A 25,059-nucleotide genomic window follows, 5' to 3' on the forward strand; every position below is an offset into this window, starting at 1 on the left:
TGTGTTTGGAAATTAGTTGATAGTTTGAGTAATGCAAAATTGGTCAACGTGTTATTTAGAGATTTTGAATGCTATAGACTCAGTCAAAGAACAGAAATAACTATTCCAAATTACATTAGCTGCTAGCTGGGGCTGTGGGAGCCACATGAACTTTGTGTACTGTGAGATCTTTCTAAATGTTCAGGCATTTGAAAGAGATGTCTTTCCGATGGATCACTGTTTCTCTTGCAATGTACGGCTTGATACTGTAGTTCTATTTGAACTGAAAAATAAAGATGTCATTTTTAGTGAGCGCAAGTGCTCACAAGAATCAAAAACATACTGCTGCATTTTGCTAGTTACAACACACCAATATCTGTTTCCTAAGCTTTTATCTGAAGTTATAGATAAATAAAACAACATCAAATAGTTTTTGGATTTTAAGAGTAGCATGTGACAATGTGTTAAGGCAAGAACTGAATACCTTTTAATCATTTTTTTTTTTTCCACGGAACAGAATTCAATTTCATCATTTGCAAACAGAGTGTAATGGTGCATTATTTGAATGAAGGCATATTGTCACTCTGTTTTGATGCATCCTTCAAATCAAATGGTACAATCAGGAACTTCACTGGGTTTTCTTTTCCTCTCTTTTATTTTTAAGTCTCCAGACTCCATCCACGAAAAGACTCAGGCTTTTTTTCCACTTGATAATGTTAGATAGATCAGAAAAAATCTGTCAAGCAGATTTTATGCTGTAAAATAAAGTGTCACCACGTTTCCTAGCTGAAGCGATGTGAAGTGTGCTGGTGTAGGCTGGGCTGTCCCTACATAACAACATTCACACTACCCAGGTGATGCCAGCTATAGGCAGATGCTTATTTCTGCAAATAATAGCTGCTGTTCTTTAAGAAGTTACTACTTCCTGACTGCTTATTGCAGTTCCACTGAAGGCTTCTGCCCCTACATCTCCTCTGGAGAGATCAGAGGGAGTGCTCCCTAAATAGCTTGCGGCCTAGCAGTGGGCTTAGCTCAAGCAGACACAAAGGCTGACATCCCAGAACTCACTTGGGATTGCTCTGATGATCCATTCTGCTGGCACAGGAATGACCAGTTAGGTCCAAGAGAGGATTTCTTCACTGTGTTCTTTTTAAATGTATTAGTGCAACTGTGCCAGGCGAGTCTTCTTGCATTGACACAAAACATCCTGTGATGACTGATTGTAGATGTTCATCAGACTTTACAGCACTGGAACCAGCACTGTCTGTTCCGTTTAGGACAGGAAGATATTTGGAAGGTCAGAGTCTGCTTCTTCACCAGTCTGTTTTTTTTAATTTCAGTTAAACTCAAAAATGCAAAGTTCTATTTTACATGATCAAAGTTTCAGCTTTATTTTCTTTTCTGGTTATTTATTAAATCCTTTGTGTGTGTGTTCCTGCCATTTCATTAACATTTTGACGTGAAATTCACGGAGTTAGATGTCACTTTTTTTGTTTGTTTCTTTAGATTATATGTGGCTTTCTATTTTTTTTCTTCTTGTTAGTTAACTTGAAAAAAATGCAATACCTTATTTCAACAGCTGTAACAATTTGCATGTGGTTAAAAATCGCCTTGGCTTTTATCTGCAATATCTAATAGCTCCAAAGACTTAGACTGTACAGCAACCTAGTGGCTCAGTATCTGTTTTCAGATGTTTATAGCAAGTTCCTAAAATCTCTACTTTTGTTTTTAGTAGAATTCCCCTGAAAAGTACGTCTGGATTTCTGTCTCTGGTGAGCAGGCTCTGACAGGCTAATAAGGAAGACTGATGGTGGCAATAAAAAGGGTCTTGGGTGCATTCTTCAGATTTCACTGGATGTAAAATGATGGCCCGGCTACAGAATGGCCACAAAGGGGCTTGGAGTGAAATCTTGTCCGGAGAGTTTGAAGAGAGTATTGTACTGAAGTGACCTCTCCATCATCTCTGGCTCTTGGCATTATTCATGGTTATCGCATCTGAAGAGAGTGCTGAATTAACAGCATTTTAGGCAACCTTTTTAGCCTGGAGAATAGAGATTCATCCTCTATAGGAAGTGAGTGCATTGGGGGGCTTAAATAACTTCTTGCTGGTGTATTTGGTTCTGGAGCTGATGATTACCACTGAGAAAGTAAACTGGAAATGACATAAAACTTCCTGAAGAGCTTATATCACTTGCATACATGTTGACATATATCCTCGGCTTTAAATCCTTGTTTTGATGGAATTAATATGCTCAAACATGTAGGTATGTGTGCAGGTAGTACGTGAGATCTTGCTTGTCACATTAAGCCAATCCCTGAATTTAGCTGCTTTTAAAAATGGCAAGCTTTAAAGGATATATAATGCTCTATATTCATTTAGCAAATATGCAATGGCAAGAGGGAGTGATTTTTATAACCTTGTAGAAATAAGCCAAGATTGAAAGAGATCTGGAAAAAAATATTCAGGTAGAATGTATACCCTTCAGCATGCAAGAAACTGCCCTTGTTAGAAGCTAACTTTGCATGCATAATTAATTTGAGCAGCACATTCAGTTTCTTACAACTGAAAGAGAAATTGAATTCAGGTGTTTGGTGAACATATGGGGGATTTACTGTGAATTTATGACCTGTGGTTTGAGTGTAAAACCCCAAGATACTACCTGATAAAACTTAATGAAGCTTGTGCAGAGAAGCTATTTTTATTTGCAGTTTTGTAATTGATATATTTTCTTTTCTTTTTGTTTTTTGTTTTTGTACTTTTCTCCCACCTTTTAGTGCTGTATCTCCAGTAATTTCTTTAACGCTTAAGAAAAATGAAAGTACTGTAGGATAAACTGTTTTGTGTCTCCCATGTTACAAGTACAATGCACCGTGTTATAATTGTGATCTTAACAAACTTCATCTCTTGCTCAACTGATTTTTTTCTCATACTGACTATGTTGAGTCTTCAGTCATGCAAAAGCTCTGTACAATGCTGGCTGATTGGTTCTGTTTGTGAATCATGCCCATATATATTAATTTCAGTGAGTTTGTGGATAATCGATTACTCAGTGTCTCAGAGAAGGACTTTATGTAGGACACTGGAAGGAAACCACCAATACTAACTCAAGCTTGAGGACTGGAATTTAGATGTCACAAATAAACTATAAAACAAGATTATAGGAAAAGACCAACCTGCTCTGCCAATCAGGTGTCAGGAAGGAGATGGTGCACCCTCTGTTAGCGCTCGTCGATTGCGAAACCTATGGGTGTGAGGGCACTGTCTGTGTCAGCAATGGTTAACAAATCTGCTTGAGGTGAACAGATCAGCATGCTGTGCAGTGCAGTATCGTGCCAACATTACGCCTGGTAAAGGGCATGCTTTCATTTTATTTTGCATCCACGGCTTTTTGCAAAACCAAGACAGTTTCTGCTTATCCATCCTCGAGGGCCATCTGAAACAGAACTCCATCTGCTTGGAATAAGCACCATGGTGAGAGGATGCTTGAGTATCGTTCAGTGCAGCAGAAGCTTTTATATTAGATTATCACCAATCTGCTTTCAGTTGTGCTCAAACCATGGAGGAAGGGGCCCATTCTGTAGACTCTCAGCTAATTCTGTGCTTTGGTAAGGATGCACAGCCACAAGAGGAAAGACAGCCTTAGTCCTCCATGGGATGAGAATAAGCACTTTTTCTACTCCATTCTACCTGTAGATACAGATAGATTCCAATTCAGCTCTTGATTTTTAATATGAAGTGAATAATCTGTCCAAATAGAAAGAAATGTGTTTTGTACAAATAGGTGATTCTTGTTTACCATCCTGAAGTAAATAAGGACCTATCTGTGCTTTATAACTGCTATCCAGAGATCTAAGCAGTCCATCAGACCTGAGAGCCCCTGACAGTTCAAATCTGTGTTAGAAGATTTCAAGGTGTAAAGAACAGTTTGTTTACTAACCTTTTGTTTATTCCAGTCATGTTGCAACTGCCTGGTGATGTTGTTAAGACCCTTTTCCACGCTTCTTTAGGCCAATAATTTTTTTTCCAAAGCTTTAGTCATCTCTGTTCAGTAGCATGTTTGTATCTACTATATCACACTGAAAATCTGTCTGTTTTGAAAGCATTACAACTGTGTACATCAGTGCATGACATCACACTGAGACATTGCTTAATGATCTGAGACTCTGGTGGTCACTGCTATGGCTGCTTGTTTCTGGAAATGCGTGACAGCCCCTGCCTATCTAAGCCTTCCTTACAGTTGCATTTTTAGCCTGTACTGGTGGTGGTTGTGTGTTTTAAAACAGTGCTCAGAAAGTAGCTGTTCATAAAATGTGCCATCTGCAGATGGAAGCCAATGGGATGTCGAGCACAGAGGTTATCCAAGGACTCTAGCCGCTTCACAACGCAAGCTACTTTGACCCTAAAAGCCTTTCTTTGGTTTTTATTTCTTTCAGGAACTTTTAATAATGAGAGCTCTTTGAAATAAAAACATAGCTCATATCTGATGCTAAGAAGTGCTAATTGTCTTTTGTAAGTTCACAGGCATTCTGTTATTAAGTAGGCATAGGGGAGGAAGTACTGTTAGGCAAACTGTGGTTACTGTAGAAAGTTGTAATTCCAGTTTTGTTGAAATGTTTAAAATTGCCAAAGGTCAAATCTTTAAGAAACTTTGAATAGACTTCAAGTTAAATTCCTTTCTTCCCACTGGCAGTCCTCAATTATTTGAGGCAGTTTTGCTTTCAGATTTTCAGTTCATTTGAATGAAAAACTCAAACAAAACATGGTGCGTTTAGTTAAACTTTTGAGAAGTTGAACCATACATCTACAAAAGTCAAAAGGCAATAAAAGCAGTGGGAAACGTGCATCATAGCAGTGTTGATATGACTCTGTCTTTTGTGGCCCCTTCATCCAACAAGGCAAAATTCATTTTGCTTTAGACTGGCTGAGGACTCAACATGTTGGATAAATTTGTTTAAATCTGTCCCAAGGGACGATGCTAGGACTTACCTAAAGAGCTGTAGATAAATAGAACATCTCAGAATCTAAAAAGGAACAAAGCTAAGATTTCACTCTTTTTTTTTTTTTTAATGTCCCTACTTCTTATTATAATTATAATTATATCATTTCCCTCCTTTTTAAAGTGGGTAAGTGTTGCCTGGGGTTTTAATGAGATATGAGGTGTATCAATTGTCTTCTGAGTGGGGAAAACCTTCGAAGTTTCACTAGGAGACAGAGAGGACATAGCAAAAAACCTGTTTATGGTAAAGTTAATTGGATGAGCAGATACATGGAAGGAATTAGGAGACATTATGTCAGACCAGAATGGAGATGTGCAAGCCTTCACTGGTGAGAAGGATAGAACAGAGGAATAGTTTAACCAGGAGAATGGAGAACATAGTTGAGAGGAAGGTGGAAATGAAAGGACGCCAACCTGAGCTACAGTCCAAGCCCTTAAATAATCTTTCTTTTTTTTCTTAAAGTTATCTTAGCCCCTGACTGCTTTCCTTTTCCCTTTTCCTCTTCTAAATGAAAACGTTTTAAACTTTTCTATATTGTTATAAGATTGCTCATTTGACCTCATTTTCTTTGTCTTGGACTTTTTAAGCACATAGAAATTTGAGTAGATACTGAAGTAGTTTTGTCCTTTAATTTAGCTCTTTCTTTTCTGTGAAATTGTCCTTTTTTATTATTCACTTCTTTTGCAGTTTTCTAAATTTGGGTCATGTCCCTTGCTTTTGTGATAAAATAGAACTATTATTGAAAGATTTATCTTCTATTATCAAGTCTTTTAATAACTTTGAATAACTTTGAATTTCTTAAGTCAACTTGGCTTTTTTTTCCTATCACTAAAGTAAATTGTTCTTAAGTTCATCATAATTAATCATAAATCCCAGGATCCTCCTTGTCTTTTTGTTGTTCTGTGTCTCCAATATGTAGAGGGTGTCAAATTCACGCATTCCGTTAACTGGAATAGATATATATTTTAGCTTCATAGCATGAACACTAGACATTCATTTGCTATTCTTACTTACTCTGTTGCAATTCTTTTCATTAATAACAATCACAAAATGTGTATAAGTCCTCAAATCTGTAATAATCCTTCCAATGACCCTTTTAGGAGCTGGTGCAATGTGTCTGTTCCTCATCACGCACAGGTTCTCATTCACTATTTTTTCTGAGTTTTCCTTCCAATTTTTCTTTGCCAGGAAATCACTACTCAAGTGTCACATTTGCATTGTGATTCCTTAGAGTTTGAAATAGATGTGATTGAAGAAGACTGATCAGCCTGAAGGTGTCCATGTGCAGCACTTTACTAGTAATTTCACACCAAAGTCCAAGAGCATTTCTCCTTCAAATGTGTTCTTACACCTCAAATGCTAATAGTTAATTTTAAATGCAATTTAGTTTGCAGAAAAGATTGTCTATTTATAATGAATTAGACTACTTGTTTGTTAGATTAACAATGCCAGTTTTAAAACCAACAGGCCATTTTAAAATATTTTGTATGTCTGACATTAGGTTGTGGCGATTGCATTTTAAAAAGTGCTGTGTAGAGCAGTGCATCAGGTTAAAAACAAATGCTTATATAGAAAAGCTGGCAGTTTGACAATGAGAAACAAATTTGCACAATGTAAAACTAGAAAAAGACATAAGCTGTTCCACAAAATTAAGACGAATTAAGGAAATAGAGTTAGCAACACACCTAAAAAGAGAAGGAAATTTTGAAAGTGACATAATGTCTTATTTCCACCTGTTCTAAATAAAGCATTCTTTTAGCTGTACTTTTCAAAATGGCAATCTGCATGTAGAACTGACCTACTCACCCTTTTCTTTGTCTTTTGTTTCATAGGAAAAAACAAACACATAAACAAACAAAAAAAAACATGAAAGCCTCTTTTACAAATTCTTTTTGCTAGAACTGTTCTAATTTTTCTGTTTGGCTAACCAAGCAATGATAAGCTCCTTTTAATAGCACTGAAAAGAGTGGGAGGCAACGTCTCAAACATGTATAGCCTCCAGTCTACTGCACCTACCAATCCTGACAGATGCAGAAAACAGTCACAGATGGACTCCAGAAGTGTCTCTTCTCATATGAGAGAAAACCTGGGATATAAATTCACCGTGTTTTATTATACCTCGTGTCCATGAACAGGAATCTATGGAATTGTTTTCCACTGCATCCCTGTAGATTTCTCCTTTCAAACAACATAATTGCTGAACATTCCATATCAGCTCTTTTGAAATAAACAGTAATATGCAGGGCTTAAAAGGACAAAAATAAGAGATTAAAACATTTCTGCTTAGTCTTGATATAAAATTATTTGTTTGTCAGATATCCTGTGATTCCCACATTAACATGTTTGAAATATGGTGGGGATTGTAGAGGTCAGGTGGGAGCTGCACAGATGGAAAAATGGCAATGAGATTAATGAATATCCACTTAGCCTCATGAAATAAGCTGTTCCTATGTGTATTTCACCACGATTTCACATAAACCTGAGCTATGGAGAAATGATTACCTGAAATAGGCATTATGGAAAAATTTATGATTTTGAAGAGCTAAAGATTCTTTTCTATTTTACATGTACTTATATGTACTCCATAAGGGTAACTCCAGGGCTGAGCCCTCCCCAGCTCTCCGGCATCTGCATATCAGGAGCCAGCTACTGCTCTGCCACTGAACATATTCCTTCACATGGCTTTTCACTGGCCCATTGGCACTCTAATGCTTTCAGGCTGATCTGCTTGAAAGAGTTGTTAAAAACAGAGCTAAGGGACGACAGGCTCTTATCAATTGGAGAGAATAATCAAATTTTGTATAGGTAGGACCTTCAGACATTGTAATGATTTGATGTGAATAAAGATGTGACAGACCTACCGTTTATTGATAGGGAAGAAGAATCATTCATTTTTATTCAGTAGCAGAGATCATTAGGACTTTTTCTCTTACTATTCCTCAGTGTTAAGGCTGACAATAACATTTATTCCTCTTCATTTCTAGGAGTAACATATACCAGTAACTTCTAGTGATTTTTAGAAAACTCCTCATTAATCCATTCTTACACTATCTGAAGTTCATTAATCAAACAACATTAATCATTACAAAAATCTAAATGTCTATATATTGAGTACTTGGAAATTATTTTTAAGTCTGTACTTCTGTACTGTAGCAGTGGTGCCTTGCAAAGAAATTGCAGTCACAGATGGCAATTCCTAAGTATTGATCATTTCCATCCTCCTTCTTTTAGCAACAGATCAACTCCTAACAATCATGACCGGATACAGCGCCTGAGACAAGAATTTCAGCAAGCAAAACAGGATGAGGACGTGGAAGACAGGAGACGTACTTATAGCTTTGAGCAGCCATGGGTAAGTGTACATACAGTCTGTCCAATCTTGAAACTTGCACCAACCTCCACTCTCACTGCCCTGGTCAGGAGCAAGGCAGGACTGAGCCCGTGTTGTCTGCCTCCAGCCCTGTGCTTATTCTGCTGGCCACATTTCTGTTTCACTGATGTTTGTTTCATTTTAAAACTTCTTCAATAATCTGTTCTCTGTATGTGTAGCATAATTTGCTCTGTGTTTAGACTCTAGACTCTGAGTTACTACTTGGATTTTTTTGCCTCGAAGCTAATATCAATTATTCTGAAATTTACCAAGAAAATCAAAATGAAACACACACTAATGATAAATAATTTAAAGAGATCATGTAACCTTGTACATGATATTTTCTCTGAAGCAACATCTTCATGATTATTTATTTTCCTCTTTTAAGAGGAACTATGTATTTTTACAGTGAAAAAGAAGAGATATGTATTTTGCTATGGTTTGTAATAGTGTCCCGTTGCCACTGATATTAGCCAAGATAGTTCTATCTTGAGATATATGTCCTAATAGATCATTTAAATCCTGTTCAATCTGATCTAGCAAAGTGATACAATTATGTAAATCCATTTGCTTATCTTCTTTTACATAATTGAAATGAATCACTGATGCCTTTTAATCAACTACATATCCTAAATTATGATTCTTTAAATGTGGGATAAATACTTTATTGTATGCATTTGTTTAAAAAAATCCACAATAAAGACAGTGAACCATTCACTCACATTCTCAACCAGAAGAGTTTGTATCATAACAGCAATAGAATTTTCCACATCTGCAATGCACATGAGACAGAGGTGGAAACATCCCAAGATCAACATCTCTGTGTCTGAAGACACAGAGAACAACCTAGATAACATCACAAGTATATCATCTGTTTGCTGTTGTGGTGGATATTGGAGATTTTTTTGACCTCTGTTCTGTCTTTGTGTCCTTGTCCCTCTTAAGCTCACCAGTTGGAAACTGTGGTATTTTTAACAAAGAGCATGGAGAGGAACAAAGGTGAACATGTCCCTAAATGACCTCACATGCTGTATAAGGGTATAGACTTCTTGTTTCCCATGTTAGAAAACCTCTAATACTCTCTGAAATAGAATAAACAAAATAAGCATTTTCTTTAAGACCAGATGTTTTTGATTTGATGTTGTGAATATGATGTGATAGCTCATCTCAATTGTAGCATAGCAGTTTTTTGAAGAAAGGGGCTGGGTGTAGGAAGTACTTTTTATTTTACATTTCTACTGCAATTTAATTTCCAAATAAAATATTTGAGCTATATTCTTGGAAAACTGGTTTATGAGAAAAACTTGTACTCTTGGAGACTTGGGAACTTAACTACTGAAGGTCATGGGCCAAATTGTTGTATATCTAAATGCCATAGCAACTTTATTCCAGCAACTTGGCTTTTATAATAGTTTCTTGTAATGAGTGAGTAGGGAATTATTTGGATGACAGGCTGATTACCTTAGGAATGGAATAATTTCCTAAATTGTGGGTCAGAACATTGACCTTTCCTTTTCTCTTATTCAAACAAATGGGATCTCTCTGTTTACTCCCCTTCTACAGATCATGCAAATGAGCTCAAAGTGATTAATTCAGCTTAATGTATTAATATTAATTCTGAAGCTCGCTGTTGCATTTGTAGGAGCTGATGTTGTTAAGTACTTGAGTGACCAAATATTTTATTTTAGATATGCACTTTAAAAAAAAATTGGCCCAGCGTATTTTTGAATTATACTATTTTTCCATCATGTACTCCAGGCTTTCAAAATCATAACGCTTGGAAAGGATAAAGCAGTGATCTCATCCATTTCAACAGTTCACAGTCATTTCAGTGTTAAGGAACCATAACCCTCTCTCTTAAGGAGAGTCTATTACTTTAACATATTAGTCTAAGATGACAGACTTTGTTAAGACACTCTCTCAAAACAGATCCAGATGTATTATTAAATGCTACAAAACAATGCAAAAGCAGTTTATAATATATATGTAGGAAAATACTTATGCATTTATTAGCCTCCCTTCAGTTTTCTCCATCTGCAAGCTGTTGGTTACAAATCATAGCACTGAGACACACACCTGTACATGGACCATTGTTGAAAAGTATGGTTTCACCAGGGGAGAAGGCTTGTGCAGCCTACACAGACAAAAGGCTTTGCATTCAGAGGTGCCTCCGAGCATGACAGCAGCCAACTCTGACCTGGTTTGGACAAAAAGAGAGGAAAAAAAAAACAATCTTTCACCCACTGAGAAGTGTGTGCTATGAGGTGATAAGTAGTTTGCATTTTTCATTAACAAGATGATGGTAGGATTGAGGATAGGGAACAGTGTGCTGATGTGATGTGGGACTATTTGTTACTTTAAGGAAGTGTAAATGAACATAAAATTTGCAGTGTAAGTAATGGGTGCTGACGGAAATCTGGCAGCTTTAAGGATATTCAGAGGAGCTCAATAACTCAGGAACCTGCTAATATATTATCAGAATGATCCTGTGAACGTCACCAATTCTAATCCATCCTGGGCTATTAATGGCTTGTGACACAGCAGCCTGGTTACCTGTGACAAATACATAGAATCTGGAGGTAGATCTCTGCACCACAAAGCACTACATCACGCTGGCCCTGAGTGGTGCTGCTGGCAGAGACCAGTGTCCAGCCCCAGCTGCTGCTGGCTGTTGCCGTGAGGTGAAGGCTGTTTATCTGTAGATGAGCAATGTGGCAGAGCTGGACTTTTGGCCTGCTGTATTTGCCCTGCCTGTAAACAAAACACTTGACTGCCTACAAGTACTCGTACAGCATCAGGCAGCTGAACAGACACAAAAAGTGATAGCGCTGAAATGAGAGGACACGTCTGTTGATGGTGCGGTGTTTCTGCTCAAGGCCATCTGAATGACATGCTGTTAAAGTTTAATAACTGACTAACTGCCGCAGCATTGAGGCATCTCTGGAACCCAGCAGTTCTGCAGTAGAGACAACGCTCAAAGCTTGATGGAAAAGCTTTCTGTTTATTTTAAGAGAACTTTCCCAGGCTTTTCTATTATTTTTTTTCCTCATACATACTTTTTTTTGTATGTGTATCAAAAACGGTACAAGAAGACATACAAGGGCAAGGCTTTATGTCTGATGTTATACAGGGAAAAAAATGGAAAACAAAATCAAGTATGATTAATACATTTTAATCCTGCTGGTGTAAATTGCAGTCAGGTTGGCAGAAATGTGTACCTGGGCATACAGAACTACACGGAGTCACAGTATGGCTGCTGGTCTTACAGCCCTCGCTGTTGCTATGACAAATTGTTATACCAATGCTGGATTCTTTTGGAGTTGATTTTTCTATTTAGGACCAACATTGAGTCTCTGTGGGTTTCTTTTTAGTTTTGGTTTGTGTTGTTTTTGTTTGTTTGCTTGTTTTCCTGGGTCGTAGTGGGTTTGCTGAAGTTTGTCTTTGCTCACATCAGCCCTGGAGATAGGGGAGTTTGATTTATGTTGTTCCAAATGTTTTATTTTTGTCTAGTCACATTTTAATTACAGATCTCCAAAAACATGCCATTGTAGCATTAAATGTCATGGGAGTGAACACTCCAATTAAAAAAACATATACCATATTTAATCAGCTGAAAACGCTGCAAGTGCTTGCCAGTCCTGCCCGTAGTAATGCACTACAAGAAAAACAAAAAGACTCTGGAGAGACAAAAGTTGGTGTTCTAGTTCTTCATCTTTAATACAAAATTCAGTGCTAGAAATAGAAAGTGACAACTTCCATTCACAAATACATTCTTCTCCAGTCATCTCAAATCTGTTTGGATGGTAGGAGAAAATTGGTAGCAAGAGACCAGCTGAACAAACCCCATTTTAAATATTTAGGAGCCAAATAAAAAGCTATTTTTATTCTAAAGATAACAGCTAACTGAGTCAAAATAAACATAAAACCTTATTCGTTGGAGTATAGCTTTAATTATGTGCACAAATTTGGGAAAAGTAAATAATTGCATGAATTTTGTAGAGAAAATATGCCAGCAGTCTTAATAGCACAGAAATCTAGGGACTATGCTAGGGAAATCACAGAATCACAGAATGGCCAGGGTTGGAAGGGACCTCAAGGATCATGAATCTCCAACCCCTCTGCACATGCAGGGCCACCAACCTCCACATTCAATACTAGACCAGGCTACCCACAGCCCCATCCAATCTGGCCTTGAACACCTCCAGGGACGGGGCATCCACAACCACTCTGGGCAGCATGTTCCAGCACCTCACCACTCTCTCTGTAAAGAATTTCCCCCTGACGTCCAACCTAAATCTCCCCTCCCTCAACTTAAAACCATTTCCCCTTGTCCTGCAGTTATCAACTCTTTCAAAGAGTTGATTCTCCTCCTGTTTGTAGGCTCCTTTTAGGTACTGAAAGGCTGCAATGAGGTCACCCTGCAGCCTTCTTTTCTCCAGGCTGAACAAGCCCAGCTCCCTCAGCCTGTCCTCATAAGGGAGGTGCTCCAATCCCCTGATTATCTTCGTGGCCCTCCTCTGGGCCCTCTGCAACAACTCCCTGTCTTTTTTGTACTGGGGGCTCCACACTTGGATGCTGTATTCCAGATGGGGCTCACAAGAGCAGACTAGAGGGGGACAATCACCTCCCTGTCCCTGCTGGCCACCCCTCTTTTGATAGAGCCCAGGATACCATTGGCCTTCCAAGCGCAATGGCACATTGCTGGCTCATGTTAAGTTTTTCATCTATCAAGACCCCAGGTCCTTCTCCACAGGGCTGCTCTCAAGGACCGTTCCTTCCAGTCTGTATGGATGCCTGGGATTCCTCTGGCCCAAGTGCAAAACTCTACACTTTGCCGTGTTGAACCTCATCAGGTTCACCCGGGCCCACCTTTCAAGCCTGTCGAGGTCCCTCTGAATGGCATCCCTTCCTTCTACCGTGTCAGCCTCACCACTCAGCTTGGCGTTGTCAGCAAACTTGCTGAGGGTGCACTCGATTCCATCATTGATGTCATTGATAAAGATGTTAAAGAGCACCGGTCCCAAGACAGACCCCTGGGGGACGCCGCTCGTTACCCACCTCCACCTGGACATAGAGCCATTGATGACCACCCTCTGTCTGCAGCCTTTCAACCAGTTTCTTATCCATCAAATGGTCCACCCATCAAATCCACATCCCTCCAATTTGGAGATAAGGATGTGGTGGGGGACCATGTCAAAGGCCTTGCTCAAGTCCAAGTAAATGACATCGGTTGCCTTTCCCTTGTCCACTGATGCCGTCACTCCATCATAGAAGGCCACCAGATTGGTCAAGCATGACCTTCCCCTGGTGAAGCCATGCTGGCTGTCTCAGATCACACACTCATTCCTCATGTGATCAAGCATGTTATCCAGGATGATCTGTTCCATGATCTTCCCAGGCACAGAGGTGAGACTCACCGGCCTGTAGTTCCTGGGGTCCTCCTTGTTCCCTTTCTTGTAAATAGGAGTGACGTGACCCTTCTTCCAGTCATTCAGGACCTCACCTGACAGCCATGACTTTTCAAATATGACGGAGAGTGGCTCGGCAACCACCTCAGCCAGCTCCTTCAGAACCCTGGGATGCATTTAGAGACTGTGCTTGGTTTTTCAGTTTGTTGGTGTATAGAATTTGTGGTTAAGACAGATTTAGAGGAAAAAAAAAAATGTGTTTTTTTTTTAAATCTGTTTCTGGTACTTGTTTCTTATCCTTGTATTCATGTATTTAACCAATTCAAAGCCATAATGAATTCCAAATAATATAAAATTGCTTTAGAAAAACAAAGCCCAATTTTTATTACTGTAACTTCCACTTATCTCACTTGGAAAAACAAATAACAGACTATGTTTAAAATGAGTAATGCAAGGTTTATATCAGGCTGTAAACTCTGAAGAAGAATTACTCAACACGTTGATGAGAAAGAAAAATAGTATATTATTTCTTTTTACTATCAATCCATTTCAAGAATTTCTATCAGGAAATGTTATTAAGATATTTGGTGATATCCAATCGAACATTACCGTGGACAAAGGCTAAGAGTTAAATTGCTGTTTTTCTGTTCCAGTCTCTTTCAGAAAGGAAACCAAACTTATGCAGGGCATCCTTTCTGTAGTTAGTTTCTCCTTAGCTGTGTAATTTATACCCATGCTTTGTCAAAGCTGGGAAGCTTTCTTGAAATGCCACATATCTTTCGCCCAGCTTTACATTTTGGCTCTAAAATTTTGTTGTCTATTTTAAATGACTTTTTCCCCCCTAGTTTCAATCTATTATTTTATATGAAACATAAAAATGAGGATAGAAAATGTGGAAAAAAAGAAATTAAATAATTTCATTTTGTAAACAAACATATTTAAAAGCTTACAGGCATGCAGTGCATGTAAATAACCCAGGCAGAATGTCAAGGCTGTCTGAGTGGTTTGTTTCTACCAGATTGAAAATTTTCTTCCTGCTGCTGCTGTTGTACAGAATGGAAATCTTAGTCCCATACCATGGCATTCAGCTTCCTACATATACAGCAAAGGAAGATGCACAAAGGGATGGGATTTTCTTATTGTATGGTGCTTGAATTAATACATACCTATTGGCCTTTTTTTAAAGAAATATTGCTGTACATTCTGTTCACCATAGCAATACAAAAAGAAAGATGGAAATAAAAATAGTTTTTCAGGACTGCCATCATATCCCTGGAATGTTTTTTATCATTCTAAACTTTGATATACAATTGCTGGATTGTCTGTCATCTATGGCAAGCAAATGTACATAAAACAGGCAAGATAATTTCATTTTATCTATTTCTAACTACCACTGAACTGTTGGAACCTAAGGCATTGGGGGGGGCCTCATGTTTACAGACTTTCCAGATGAATTTAAAATTCCTTAGTTAAAAACAGAGTTTAATCTGGAAAAAAAATAGCAAATGTATTTCAGTATTAGATACTGAGTTATTTATTTATTTATTAAATAACTCTAGAATGTGAAAGTCCTTATTCATTTCTGTATTAACTACATTTTTATCAGCATAAATAAGCTCTATGAGTTTGAGTGAGCATTTCTCCCACTTTCATTCTTTGACAGCAGTCCGTGAAATAGAAGCCATCTAAACTGGTGGATCTTGTGTCACCTGGACTAGTGGATCTCCCATAAAATGTAGTGCTCTGGATTGGCCAGGATTGGACAAAAAGTCTCCTTTCTGTAACTCTTATCCATGCCCGTCCCAGGGGCAGGCACATTTCTATGGGCAGAAATGACACCCTGTGGATAAAGAAACTGTGTGGGCAGCCTCAAGTTTAGTCAGCAAAGGGAGCAGTGACCTTTAGTACTCAAACATGCCGTCCTTTACTGCTGAGAGCAGTCAGTGCAACATGACCCATGGGTATGTTCTGTTCAAAATGCAAAAAGTATTATTTGGATAAAAAGAGGAATCTGTAGAAACGTCTAACTTCACAATCCTAGTTCTAAATTCATGTCCATTTGAGAAGAGAGCTGTCTAATTTCATGTATCTCAAAACGCACTTTTACAAGCTAAGCACTGTTTAACAATGCTGAATGCAATAACTATCATTGCCACTTAAATGTATTGTGGAAGACATGAACATACATTTATTTGTATAATGCAGCCTTGGTTGTTATTGTGGCCTTGACCGCATCCTGATTTAAAAGGTCAATGCTTGTCATACATTTCATTGCAAACAAGGCCTGAGTTCTTATCAATCTGTTCAGAGCTGCTGCCAGGTTTGTTGGATGATTTCAGGTTGTTATAATTGTACTTGGCCTTGTGTTACCCATTTCATGTCGCTGCTATAAGTATTGTGTTCTGTTCCTTATGCATGTATTTTGTTGCTATTGAAAGATCTGTAAATAGCTCGACTTTTTTTTAATTACCTTATATTTTGCTGACATAAATGAGGTATGCATGTTAGTTTCTACGCTGTAACACTGGACTCTGTTTATGTATATATTTTTAAAACATACTAATTAGATTTTAAGATTACATAAGTACTTTCAGTTCACGTGATTTAATTGAAAGCATATTGAAAGACAAATCACTGCACAGAGAGCTGCATTTTTCTAAATAAGTTAGCGGTCTAAAAAGAGTATGTTAAGTCTTTATATCATCTTAACCATAATTAAGGGCATTCACTATGGTATCATTGAGGTTTTTAATGAAAAGATTTTAAAGAAATGGCTTTTCATTAATAAGATGACCGAATGTACCTGTCTGTGTGTATATATGCTATGTTATGGAACAGAAGGAGTGTTTTTATGCAGCATACTGCAGCTGTTGACAATGTCTAGACAGGACTCTCAATAAGTATCCTACTTTTCATGTTAAGTATTGCTAAGCCACTTAAACAGGGCACACAGGTACTTGTACCTTCAGAAATGCCGATAATTGATTTTAGACTCTTGCATTTAGACTCATAAAGTCATAAAACTTGCCCATTAGGTGACATTATTTATCACTAGTTGAGTGTACACACTTGACTCCTCAGAGCCAGTAAATCCGGACAGGTGCTACAGAAGTAGGCATGTGGCAGCTCCTGCTTCTGTTGAACCATCGGTTCCTGCGTGCATTAAAACAAAATCTCCCTGAAGCTAAGTTTGGGTCTTAGTCCATTCACAGTCTAATAGTTCTTTCAAAGCCTTTGTTACCTTAGCAGAAACTTTTCTGGCAACCGTAGCTCTTAACACACGCATGCACACGTATGTATATGTGTACCTGCATTCATACTTTTCAGATTATGCATCCTAGTGTCTTGTTGACACTTGCTGAATCAAGTAACAATTCAATTCTAGCTCCAGCTGTTTGATAATTTAACCATTCCCTGTACTGTAAAATTATTCTATATTTATAGTGAACTGAAACAAGTGAAAATGTTTTCAGATAAAGAAGCAATTCGAGTTTCATCTTGCTTGTGGTAACCATTTTGTCACAACTGAGATAGCTGTAGCTTTCCAGCTGTATGCAGTCTTCCAACATTGTTAAAGTGGGAAACGCACAATGATAAGATTGGCTCTAAAATCTTAGTTTAAATGCTTCTATTCCTTATGGAGGAGTTGAGATGGGAACTATTAAGTTTCCCTGTGGTTTTCTGTTAGCTGGTTCTAACCACCCTGTAAAGAATTCAGAAATAAATCTGGTAATTTTCAGGTAATCACTTGCTTCCATAAGCCGAGCCCTTCAATAAAATACCAAATGTCGGAAGACTCTAAATAAAGTAAAAAAGTTAGAAATGTTGACATATGCAATAACTGAAACGTTGCTACATATGGGTTTTCCTTATTTAATATAGTAGGAAACCTCCATGGGAGTTGTTGGTTTGAACATACATATGTACAGAGTATTCATCTCAGAATATTTCCCACTGGGCTGACACAATTCTGTTTTCTGATCTTGTTGCCTCATCATACCATTCCTAAAGCATTTTTCATTAGAAGTATTGCTTTGCTGAGGCTTTTTCTGAGTAAATCTATTTTGAAGTATACATCAGTGGTGTATCAAGGATCCTCCAAAGTAAGTTACTCATAGTTTATGCTTTCACATTCTGATACACAGTAATCTTCATCTAATGGGAAAAGCAGTTGTTCCCTAAATTGTACTTCTTCTGAGCTGTGGCTGAAGTATACTGTTATTGAAGATGAAGTTTCTAAAAGTTCTGTTCAAGTTCAAATCTGTTTCAGATTTGTTGTATTTCTGGCTACCTGAAAGTACTTGACTCTATAGTAAGACAAAGGAGAAGTTTATGTCACAAATGACAACTTTCTGGTTTCTAAAACTTGTTTTCAATGCAAGGAGAATTTGAAAAGCCTTTTATCTTTCAGATATTTGTCAGCCATTATGATATCTTTCTGCTGTTGAAATTATAATAGCAAAAATAAAAAGTAGAACCAACTCAAAACAAAAGAGATGTTCATTGTGAAGGAACACGCAGACCAGAAAGCAAAAAAGTGCTTTAATAAAAGCAGGTCTGAGACAAGTGCTCCCTGACCAGCGATTAGAAGAACACTTTCACTTTGCGGCACCCTGCTTTGCAACTTGAAATCACAAAATACAAATAACACAGTAACAGAAAATGAAAAGCGAAATCTTTACAAAGGTAAACTTTTTCATAACCTCAAGTTTAAATTTGCCATTCTGCCAGGTGTTCTCCAGTAATGCTGTGTATTCCCAGAAAGGCCATCCATTTTCATGTGCTCTTGGCATTGGCCCCAAAGTTTCAAATTGTCCCCGTATTAAGATGTTATCTAAATCCTCCTCTGAGGCACAGGATTCCCCATGTCCCACAAGAGACTTGCTAAATATGTCTTCTTGATACTATCAAACTAGAAAATGTTTTCCTATCTCTGAAGAACAAGTGGTGTGCATCTGGGCCAACAGAAAATAAGATGGCAGTGCTAATGGAGAGCACATGACTATTGAGAATATTGCTTCCTCCTCGTTCAGATCCTCAGTGGAGTATGAAAGTTAGCCTCAGCATGGCTAGATTACCTCCTGACTTCATTTAAATTTCAGTGTTTCTACAAAAGAACGACCTGTGTTGGACCAGTATTTTTCTCATGTTTCTCATAGATGTTAAGTCAGGAACAGAGTCTGTAGCACAGGACACAGTATAATGTATCTGAATTTTATGCAATTCTTATAAAAGAGCTCCTTGAACAGCAGGTTGTTACAAATATGACTGTATAAACTTTAGTAATTTTATTACAGTAATTTAAATGACCACCCTTTTGTGGGTATTTTTCTGCTTTGTTCAAGACATTTTTGTTTTCATTTTGTAGCCAAGCTCCAAGACGTACTCGCAGAGTGGCAGACACTCGGTATCGGTAGAGGTTCAAATGCAACGGCAGCGACAAGAAGAAAGAGAGAGTTTCCAGCAAGCTCAGCGCCAGTACAGCTCATTACCCAGGTATGGCAGCTGGCGGAAGTGCTCTGTGTATGAGCCTGGAGCTCATTTTGTTTGTGGATAGAAACTGTTGTGCTTAGTGCAGACACTTTTGATTAGCATTGATATAAGGTGCAATGTATTCAGTGCGGAAGAGTGAAGTGAGAAAAATGTGGTAACTTTTTGTTTTAGTAGAATTACTTCAGAGATTATTTCAGTGAGATTTTATGATAGAGCACCCAGCAGAACTAAGGCAGTTTCATACAGTTCCATTTTCTGCAATTACAGAAGTCTTCTGAGTATGACATGGGTGTCCTCTTTTGACAGTTCAGACTTCTTTTTCCTGTTGCATAATGCCTTACTGGGTAGAAATTCTATCATTGTGATGCTGACAAAGAACAAAAATTAAAAAAAAAAAAACAAAGAATCAAGACTGTGAACAATAAAATGTGGAACTGAGGAAACTGTCCAAAAAATATCAGTGGCCTCCAAGTTTCCAGTATATATATTTTCTTTTAAGTTACTGGGTCACTGGCAATGGAATGCTGAAAAGCAGTAAACTTTTTGTCTAAAAAGATCAGTGTTTAAAAAAAGCCTAGGTTTTTAAAATGAGCTAGTTGGGTACAGTGTCTTTTACTTTGTTATTTAGCTATAAGAATTATTAAAAGTTTACCCAATTTGTACTCCAAATTAAATAACTATCATTGTTTAGCATTACGCAAATAATCTTTTCATTTTCAAATATTAATGATGGTGGCTGAGTGGAGAATTCTTTACTCTAGAGTTTGATTGTCAAATTGCATTGATTTAGCGTGTTTTAGTAAGTATATCATAGCTATTTTGCTGAAACAAATAGGAGCTTCATAATTGAAGTTATCATGAACTCATATCTTACCACCTTCTTTCAAAATAAAGCAGATCTCTCTGGTTTTCATGTGCTATAACACCTTTTGGTATAAAATTTTCCTGTTATTTTTGGAAGAAGGTGGGAGAACAAAAAGTAGTTATGGTGTTTTCTTAGAAAGAATATTGGTTTGTTATTTTGATCATTTTTGTTATTTCCTTTCCTTTCTATCTCTATCTTATTTCTGGATTGACTACATATATAAAAGCCATGTTCTTTAACCTGAGAAATTCTCTTTCTTTGTTACTGCTTCCAGCAATAGATTGAGTAGGAAAATTTGAGTGCTTATGCTGTTTTTAAGCTGGGGGGAGTATTGTCAGTTTGGAAGCTGATTCTTTAAATTTGCTTCCCCTGTCCTGCTCAGCCATTGGTAGCATTTAAAAACCAGAACTTAGTTATAATGCAGTTCTAGTAGTAGGAATTCATAATTGTACGGAGAACATTAATCTACAGGAAATTTGGAAAATTATTCTTTGGGCTATAGAAATGTTTGTTTTGAAAGGAGTGAGAACTTCATTACATTTTTCAACATGAGAAATGACCAGCAAACTTGTAAGAATGCATGTTACTAATAAATTTATGTCTGAAACGTTTAATTTAATTTAATTTAATGATTGCATTTGAGCACTGTGGATTTCTCAGCTGTGCTTAGAGCAGACAGAATTTTAGGATCTCAGGCTAAAGTTGAGTGCTACGAATACCACAGTTCTCCTATAACAAGCGGAGACACTTAGCTTTACTAACTGTAACTCAGTGACCAATCTGTAAAGAAATCTTACTCTGAAACTCAGGTCCCAGGGTTAATGTTGCAACTATGGCCTTGTAATATTTAACATTTGTGTACTGGCTTCATTCTGGAGCTTTGTTGCTTTTTATCTTGTAGAGTCTCTATGAGCCTCTTTTTTTTTTCTTTGTACATTTATTTCATCAGTGCTGACGGCACTTTAGTCAATTTTAAAGAATCTTCCCAGAAAGACAATGAAAGCGGGCCAACTAATTTTGAACAAGTACCAGAAAACAGTCAGTAAATTAAATCAGTTCAACTAGTCATCCTCTTGTCCCATGTGAAACTGTAAAAGCAATGTTTAACTCCAAGTTAATTTTGTAGTACTTAAAATTTATCTTGCTCTTGATCAGAAACCTGACAGTTTCGTAGCCTACAGAGGTTCATTCAATTTGCTCTTGTTCCAGAGAGTGATAAAACATGGCTGAAAAACATTGTTTCGTTGGCAGAGATGGATATTTGAATACCAAGAACAGCTATAAAAATTTGCATAAGAATTTACATTATGTTATAATTTATGCTGTAATAACTTGCATTCATCCTGAATAACAGTTTTCATCTAGGGGTCTGTATATGCATTACAAAAAAAAGGTGGATACAATCATTTTCATGTTATATACATGGAAGGAAGGCTGCAAAAATACCCACAAACATTGTTACTTCTACAAATGGTAGTGAAATTCTACAGGTCTCTTGTCTTTACACTGCGTATTCATCACATGAGACCCCACTGAGTCATGTGTGTTGACGTGAAAAAACATGCCATATTTACACTAATGATTTTCTTGTTGATTAATATTGCAGTCTATTTTATTGTACTGCCTCATTCTCATACAGTAAGGTTAATCTCAGAGTAGGTGTCTGTTTTGCTGCAGCACCTAATTGTTTTACTTTATCATCACCAATCCTATTTTAAATTCATAAAAGCATCTAGCAGCTTAATGGTAAATTAAAGCTATTTCAAAACCATAATCTGTCTTCAAAATAATGCAGTGATTTATTGTGAAAAAAGATAATAAATTGTAATTCCTATATGCTTTTGATTTATTTGTCTGTGCAATGGAGTCAAAAAAAAAAATGAGCGAGAAAGGTTACATCTGCCTTTACTTTTATGGAAGCTACAGCAAACTGGGAAACAGTTGTGATAGTGTAAAATTCCTTCATTCTGGACATGGAAGAAACTCTAATCTCCACATCGACCTACAAATAATGTGCTTTATCTTCTTACTTGTGCAGTGTTAGAGCAAATTTTTAAAGGTCTGCCTATTGCAGACCTTTGCCTCAATCTAGTACGAGTCTAGATTCAAATATTTCGCAAGTGACTACAAGTGCTGGATTTTATCTGGTTTCTTAGAAAGCGCAGCATTGTATGCAGTCTTTCCTCATCTGCGACTAAACTGTTGCAAGTTTTTCTCAGGCAGGTGATGACTGTTGTAGTGCTGTGTCAGTATTCACAACTTATTCCTACAAGGGAGGCCCGAAAATATAGCTTAACTCTAGAGGAAAAGTTCTTCCAGCGAGAGACAAGCTACTTCTTTGGAACAGAAAAGAACATTGCTTCTCAAGCAAATTATAGTTGGGGAAGCCTGCTAGCATTTCAGAAACACGCTTCTTTCCCAGGATTGTTCTCAGTAAAATGAAATGGAAAGCCAGAACATTTGTCTTAAAAGCTTCTTCCTTCTTTTTTTTTTTTCAGGCAAAGCAGAAAAAATGCCAGTTCTGTTTCTCAAGACTCCTGGGAGCAGAGCTATTCCCCAGGTGAAGGGTTCCAGACTGCAAAGGATAATCCCAGATATTCCAGCTACCAGGGATCAAGAAACGGCTACATGGGGGGACATGGCTTCAATGCCAGGGTGATGCTAGAAACACAAGAACTGCTCCGTCAAGAGCAGAGACGGAAAGAACAACAACTGAAAAAAAAAACTTCTTCTGAAGGGCCTAGCAATTATGACTCGTATAAGAAAATTCAGGACCCTAATTATACCCCACCTAAAGGTCCTTTCAGGCAAGATGTGCCACCTTCACCATCTCAGGTCGCCAGGCTGAACAGATTACAAACACCAGAAAAGGGAAGACCATTTTATTCTTGAGGTGAAGAAAATGAAGAAACTCATCATGCAATAAGGAACATTTTCATATAAAGACTTATATTTTGAAAACTTTTTAAACTGATGGTACTAAGGAATATATCTATTGTCTGTTTCAGTGCCTTTAACAATACGGGCAAAGAGTTGGTGGGCCTTATGTCTTTGCTGTTCTGTCTCAAGTGTTGACTTCATGGAAGGATTTTCCACCCTTTGACAATCATAGCAGAAGTGAGCAACGCCACCCCTGCTTACCAAGTCCCGTAGCCCAGTCCAGAGTGGTCGATGGCTTATTACTAGGATTTGTTGTAATATGTTTTACTTTCCATTGAGTTATTTACACCAACATGCAGCTTTGTGGCATAATTAATGAATTTGAAGTTGAAGAAAGCACTGACATATCCATCCTGGGTCAGAAGAGGAGGTTACAAATCACACTTGAGTGGATAAGGCTCAGCTCTCCTCTGTATCACAGTCTTGAGATGTTTTATGGTGGAGTCATTACCAGTCTTTGTTGATCAATATTTAAGTGTCTATAAGCTGAAAAACTACCCCTCTCCTATTACGCACATATGCACTCTTTTGTCTCTCTCCCCACTCTGAGCTTATTAAAAAAGCTCTACCCAGACTCATGAGGAAAACAATATTAGGCTCTAAGTTATCCCTAAGATTCTGTTCCAATTGCCTTATAATCTTAAGACATGGTTCATTGAAAATGACATAACTTGAGAGATTATTTACTCAGTCACAGCCAAGCCCTTGATAAGTCTATTTCATTATTTCATTAAATATGGGGAATTAAGAACAAACAAACAAGTGTGTTCTGCTTTGCTTTACTTCCAGAGGAAACTGGTCATAAGACAACTGTGTCTTGAAAGACAACTAGGGAGGGAGTCATCTCGTGGTCATCTGATATGCAGTTGTCTTTGTTTTAGGACATAATATTAAGATGGGAAAAAATCAAAATTTTTATTTAGATCAAAAAAAAAAACTAAAAAGAAAACAATTTCTTCTTTTTACAATTTGTGAAGCTTTGTGGACAACTGCCTTGTGCTTCTGTATACTGTACTGTTGCATTGTGATGTTACATTAAAAATAAACTTGTAAGTATATGAGTGAGATGTAAGTGGAGACAAACTGTTACACGTCATCCTGAAATATGTCAGTATCCAAAAATAAGTGAAATGAAAAAGATTGCTCTAGCAGTGAGTAATATTTGAATGTGCATATGGGATATGAGAATTTCTTTTGCAGCAGTCGTTTTTATGTTTGTTGGTCTGAACTTCATGTATTGTAAAAATATAGCTGGGTTGCTGAAGTGCCTGCAAATCCTGATGTGAGAAGGCTTGAGAATGAATCTCAGCATATTATGTACAAAAAGATAAGAATGAAAGCAAGAAAGAAAAATCATGTATTGCGTGATTTTAAAAATGCCTATTTTTTTTACTGGCACATTTTATTTTTGCGCCAACTCGTTTCTAGAATATATGTGAAATATCAGCACACATATCTGTGTCTTTTATGCCTGTTTGTTAATGGTTTTCGTTGTTAATAATGTACTCCATGTTTAAAAGTTGTTACTAATGTAAGCACAGTGACATTGGATGACAGTAGCTCTTTTACGCAGGATTTCCAAAACTGTGTAAAACAGCTTTCCATGTACATATGAAATTTAGAATAAAAGGGTGTTTCCATTCTCGTCTTGGTATTGTCTGTAGACCCTTATGAGAACTGCTGCAGACACTGAGTTTCAGAAACAGTTAACAGATGTTATTTTATCCTATTCCTAATGGTTTGCGTGTGTGTTTGTGTGAGCACTTATAAACATAGGGAAAAAAAAAAAAAAAAAAAAAAAGATTTACAGCCCGGCTGAACACCTGAATACTCTCCTCAGAGGGAAAAAATGCTCAGTTTGGCCTCTCATGTTATTTCAGGCCATATCTGTGATGTTTGAAAGGTGCATTTGTAAGACTGGCCTCTGCGATGGAAGTCTTCCTGGGCTGTTGTGTGGAGTGCTCTCCCTGAGGAGTGTGTGTCAGGATACAGGCACCCACTGGGCT

At 37.5% G+C, this 25,059-nt stretch overlaps 1 protein-coding gene across 11 annotated transcripts in view; it reads left to right on the forward strand.

Moving 5' to 3' along the window:
• The window catches only part of PARD3 (par-3 family cell polarity regulator), a 434,123-nt gene extending 409,422 nt beyond the window's left edge, over window positions 1-24,701 (forward strand). For all 11 annotated transcript variants that reach the window (XM_085227074.1, XM_085227084.1, XM_085227082.1 and 8 more), the window contains 3 exons: window positions 8,209-8,329; window positions 19,124-19,251; window positions 22,612-24,701. In XM_085227074.1, the coding sequence (XP_085083200.1) occupies window positions 8,209-8,329; window positions 19,124-19,251; window positions 22,612-23,005 (643 nt within the window). In that variant the 3' untranslated portion in view covers window positions 23,006-24,701. The remainder of the gene's footprint in view (window positions 1-8,208; window positions 8,330-19,123; window positions 19,252-22,611) is intronic.
• Window positions 24,702-25,059: the final 358 nt, after the last annotated feature.

Source organism: Meleagris gallopavo, chromosome 6, assembly GCF_905368555.1.
Source record: "Meleagris gallopavo chromosome 6, MGAL_WU_HG_1.1, whole genome shotgun sequence".
NCBI lineage: Eukaryota > Metazoa > Chordata > Aves > Galliformes > Phasianidae > Meleagris > Meleagris gallopavo.